Source organism: Polistes fuscatus, unplaced genomic scaffold, assembly GCF_010416935.1.
Source record: "Polistes fuscatus isolate 324 unplaced genomic scaffold, CU_Pfus_HIC Scaffold16, whole genome shotgun sequence".
Classification (NCBI taxonomy): Eukaryota; Metazoa; Arthropoda; class Insecta; order Hymenoptera; family Vespidae; genus Polistes; species Polistes fuscatus.
Genome location: NW_025113064.1, coordinates 1,060,090 through 1,065,721, shown reverse-complemented (window position 1 = coordinate 1,065,721; position 5,632 = coordinate 1,060,090). Strand labels below are relative to the sequence as shown.

The following is a 5,632-nucleotide window of genomic DNA, read 5'->3' as shown; positions in this document are numbered from 1 at the left end:
TTCATCCGAATTGGCCGGGAAAAAAGTCCTAATTATCCGGGGCAAATACAAGCTTACTACGCACAAGTGTGCGCCAACCCCTCTCACCCTCCCCCGTTCATCTTCTATCTTACTCTGTCCGTCCGCCTGTCTGCCTGTCTGTCTGTCTATCTGTCCTTTCCTTTCCTTTCCTTTCCTTTCCTTTCCGTTTCGTTCCTTTTCTTTTTCCCTAACTTCAGGAGAGAACACACCGATCTTCTCGCGCAGCGACCTTCCTTCTTCTTACTACCGTGAATAACCATTTGTATTTCCAATTAGCTTTGCTAATAAGAAGACGGAGGCATTGCCGTAGTTAAAAAAAAATGTATAACCTCATCCAGCCACGGGGAAAATAAAGAAAAGCGGTTCTCGGTATGACAATACCGACTGCTACTGCTTCTGCTTCTGCTCCTATTGCTGGTACTGGTGCTGGTACTGGTACTGGTGCTACGGTTGCTGCTAAGGCACGAGCAAAAGCTTATACCGAGTGAACTACAATTAAAAATCCTCGCTTGAACCCTCTCTTTAACCCCATACCTCTTCTTCTTATGCCGTATTAACGACCAAATGAAAAAAAGAATAAGACAGGGAAAAAATGGTGGGAAGAGAACCAACTCCCCATACCCCGAAATCCCAAAGACCACACCCAAACCAATTCCTTAACATTCAACTCTTTTTTCACCCCTTCTACACGTTGACATTTATTTGTTGGAACATAAAAATCAACTAGACTTTTTGATTCATTCTTATGTTTGACATCGTCATTAATTTCTCTAATTTCTTTTTATTTATTTGTCTGTCTATGGTGTTCTAATAATTATTAGATACTTTGAAGTTTAAGTGAAATGATATTAACATTTATTTCTTAATAATTATGATGAGAAAGAAAAGAAAATATACAAAATACCACTTCATGAAAAGAAAAAAAAAGAAAAATCTTTAAAAACAAAAACAACAATTATTAAAAAAATAATTAATATCGTCTAATCAAAAGAATAATAAAGTTTTAATAAAAATAAATTTACATTTATTTATGTTCATTGTAACATCTATTAAATATAAAAAATACCACTTCATGAAAAAAAAATAAAGAAAACTCTTTTAAAAAACTAAAACAACAATTATTAAAAAAATAATTAATATCGTCTACTCAAAAGAATAATAAAGTTTTAATAAATAATTACAGTTATTTATATTTCATTGTAACATCTATTAAATATAAATCAAAGAAGTATTTAAAAAATTGTATAACCTTTTTTGTATTTAAAGAAAAGAGAATAGTAATATTATGTCTGATTTAATATTCTAATAAACACACACTGTATATTCTTCATTATGTACACATACAAACATATCTACATACATATACATAGAACTTACTTATAGATAGCATAGTATATATATACATTGTGTAGACGAAACAGGAACGTGTATACCTGTGTACGAGAGCGTTACAGAAAAAGTAAATAATCTCTTTGATAAATAACCTCCGATCAATAAGGACATTGAATTCGGAAAGATCTTTGTTGTCGTTTCACGCGAAGGACGGCATAAGTCAGGTATGGAATGTCAGTTGATCTTCGTCAGTCGTGTCGATGGGTCTTCTTAGATTTCCTATCCCATTTATCTCGAATAATAACACTTTACAATGATTACATTATTACCGAATAATTATTAAATATAATATTATATTTATTACGTTAAAATATTCATTCAATAGTGCATCGAATAAATATATATTTAAATATATATATATATAATATATATATTCAAGTGTGTGAATAATAATCAAAAGAAAAAAAAAAAATTAAGCAATTTTCGGTTAAATATTGTCCAAAGATTTTCATCGTGCAAAAGTTTTTCAACGAACAAAAGTTTCGTTACTCGTCAAGGTAATTAAATATTTTTTTTTATATAAAAATTATTATCACATTAATTATTTAGAGAGAGCGAGAGTGCGAGCGAAAGAGATTTATAATCGTAACGTTTACGTTATATTACATAGAAAGGAAAAAAGAAATGGAAAAAAAAAAATATATTAAGATGAGAGTGAAAACAGTACCGAGACATATGATTGTTCAAAATGACATAGGTGCTACCGCATCTAACACGGAAAATCTTAATGTATTGGTTAAAAAGGATAACAATAATAATCATCAAGAGGAAAACGTTATTTCTAATAATTCGTTGAGAATGAAAGACGTAACAGAATTTCGAGAGGTAGGATGGAATTATTCGTTTGACAGCTATAACACGTTTATATTACTTTATACACTTTTCGATTCACCTTATTAAACGTTTCTCTGTGTATGTAAGGTTATATTCGGCGTCCTTTCAATGATAAACGTTCATAAGAAACTTGTACACGTTTCACGTTAGTGATGTAAACGTCCAACGCGCACACATACACACAGACAGACATACACGCACAGAGGCGCGAATGTTTTTCTACGTATTTCATTTAAAGAGAATAAAGTTCGAAAGCGTTCAGAAATTTTGACAGTTCTTCTTTCGATTGTTCATACGTTTTTTCGTTTTACATATTTTATTTATTCTATAAAAGTAACATTGATTTTAGTCTCAATTCATTGAATTTCTTCAAATTTTTCATATTCTATATAAATAATAATAATAATAATATTCGTGAAATTGATTTTCGTAATTTTAGTTTAATTAAAATTAAAAAGAAAAATATCAAAAGCAAATCGTCGAATTTCGAAATTATTCGTACGTTGTTGTTTAATATAATATATTATAATAATGAAAATAATTGTAGAAGGAAAAGGACAAGTTTTTCGTGGATGCAGTCGCTGGACCATCGACCTGCAAATGTTTCAAATGGTATACCATAGAAGAATCAAAATCATATCCGATAGACGATAATAAAAATAATTTAGAAGTAATAGATCTGTCAATTCGTGATTGTAATCTTCAATCGGTAACCAAAGTTAAAGTTAAAGAAAGTGGTATTGGCGAGGAACAGAAAGAAAGTTTGGATCAAAATATTGACGATCAAGTTTATCAATCATCGATAGATCCTGCTGACAAATTAAAGGACACGTTTCTTTACAAGATCATGACAGATCCGACGTTTTTAGAAAATATTCAAAAAAATAAGAAACAACAATTGCAACAGCAGCAACAAAAACAATTGGAACAACAGCAGAGGCAACAATTGCAAGCGAAAAAACCGATTTGTCCATTCTGCCACGAAGAATTTTCAAATTATTTACAATTGAGCGAACACATGGACGGTAAGATTAATTCAGAAAACAATACCGAAATAACATGCTGCGTATGCAAGAAAATATTTTCACGCAAGAGATATTTGCGTCATCATCAAAAATCCCATTTGGAAAAGAACAAATTTACCTGCGACATTTGTACGAAAAAATACACGCGAATGGACAATCTAACGCGTCACAATACTTTTCACGTGAATCCTGATAAGTTTCCGTGCACGTCATGCGAAAAAACTTTCGCAAGAAAGGATCTTCTTAACAAACATCTTAAGTGTCACGAAAATAAATTGCGTTTTTATTGCGAGGATTGCGACAAATATTTCAAAGGTCAGGTTACCTTGGATAATCATAAAAAGATTCATCACCCCGATTAATTGTTTATTAACGATTAATTAATTTATGCATTTATAATGTTTCTTTTCAATGTTTATATTAAGATTATCGATTGTCTTCTAAATATTCATTACAAATCTAATCACATCTTTTCCCATAATATTATTTTCCAAAAAAGAAAACAAAAGTATTCTAATACTAATATATCGAATCGTTATAAAACTGTATACCATCTTTAACATTATGTTTTTTCGATTATACATTTTTCTGTATTTATATTTTCTTTCAACCGTTAAAACGATTAAACAAAAAACACTCGCGTGACAATTGGACCCGACCACTTAATATTATTAATTCCTAATATTATTATTAATTTCTTTTCGACATTTGTATATCAATTGTAATTGTAATTATTTCTTTTCTTTTTATTAATTGTTACGAATTAACAAAAGGAATCAAAAACCAAAAAAAAAAAATCAAAAAGAGAACAAAAAAAAACAGAATAAAAATCAAACACAAGCAAGTACGATGAAATATTTTTCCACTGTGCGAACAAAAAATATAGAAAAATAATCACGTTGAAATTGAACAAACGCACACACACGCAAACACACACATATATATTTTAATAATTGCTTCCCGATTTTATGTAATAATTTTTCTTCTTTCTCAACTTATCCTCATATTTTCTTCATCATTTCTCCGTTACTCATCCTCGTTTTCCCCATCGTTCACCACCATAATAACAATCACTACCCTTATATTCGTAATTTAATACAATTAAGTCGAGCGTTAAAATATCGTTCTTAATTCTCTGACGGGTACGCTTTGTTTTTCTCTGGGGTTTTTTTTATCTTTCTCCATTTTTTTGTTTTTCTTTGTTAGAGCCACTACTTCGCGTTGGCTATTTTCCTTCCTACCCTTCATCATCTTCTTCTTCTTCTCCGTCCGTCCCAACACCTCACCCTACAACCTTTTGCCTTTTCGTCTCTCATTCTGAAAACTTACCCCGCCCCTCTCCTCCCCCCGACTATTCTTTTTTTCACAAATATCTTCTACTTTTTTCGTTTCACGTTCGTCTCCTTCCTTACCACCCCTTTCTTTCTACTCCCATTTCCACCCTACTCTCACCATTACCTCTTTCATTTAGTTCTTTATTTTCTGGGCTCTTTCGAATATAAAATATGATTCATTTTTATATAAACAACACTCGTACGTTTCCTACGCGAGTTGCGAGTTTACCATTCTCCTTCCTTCTTTCTCTCTTTATTTCTTTATTCCTCTTATAAAAATTCTAATTAATTACATGAAATCCTGTAAACGAAGAAGCCAAGTAAAAAAAAATCAACCCCTTTCCCATCTACCGCCATTCCCCCTACCCCCCCCCTCCAACCCTTTTCTCTCTCTCTGTTATTATTATTATTTTTTTTTTTTTTTCTGTTAACCTCGTCTGGTATAATTCTTGCTTTTTTTTTCTCTCCAATATTTTTATTTTCTTCTTTGCTCCTTATTCTTTTCCATATTTTTTTCGCGTTCTTCTATTTTACTATTCTTCCTCTATTATTTTTTTCTTTGGATTTTTTTTTTTTTTTCTAAACAATCCGACGAGTAACATTTAAATGAAAAAAAAAAAAAAAAAAAATAAGAAAATCATCATCGAGGAAGAAACTTTTGGTCTCCTTCTACGAACGGATAGAAAAATCTTTGGCATGTGTAAAAAGAATAGAACGGTTGACGAAACAGAATGTATTTGTATATATATACAGAAAAAATAAGATAGTAAGAAAAAAAAAAATAAGAAGAATAAGAAGAATAAGAATAAGAAGAAGAAGAAGTTGGCAAGGACCGAGCTTGGAGAAAAACTCGTTTGAAAGTTTCATCGAGCTTTTCGCGTGACGTTTATATTTTATTTTATTTTTCTTCCCCCATCCCTCCCCACCCCCCACTTCTTTTCTTTCGATTCTCTTTGTATTTTGTTCGAAATACAGACAGAAGTGTGTACACGTACTTACACACACACATATACATACGTATAAATA

General features: G+C 31.1%; 1 protein-coding gene across 1 annotated transcript; it reads left to right on the top strand.

Moving 5' to 3' along the window:
* Positions 1–2,061: 2,061 nt before the first annotated feature.
* LOC122514974 (zinc finger protein 595-like) lies at positions 2,062–3,634 on the top strand. The gene is made up of 2 exons (XM_043632110.1): positions 2,062–2,238; positions 2,795–3,634. The coding sequence occupies exons 1-2, from the start codon at positions 2,062–2,064 to the stop codon at positions 3,632–3,634; spliced, it is 1,017 nt and encodes a 338-aa protein (XP_043488045.1).
* Positions 3,635–5,632: the final 1,998 nt, after the last annotated feature.

Coding starts and splice junctions, on each gene's coding strand:
- LOC122514974 (XM_043632110.1), top strand. CDS start 2,062: ATGAGAGTGAAAACAGTACCGAGACATATGATTGTTCAAAATGACATA. Junction 2,239..2,794: donor ACGTAACAGAATTTCGAGAG/GTAGGATGGAAT, acceptor AAATAATTGTAG/AAGGAAAAGGACAAGTTTTT.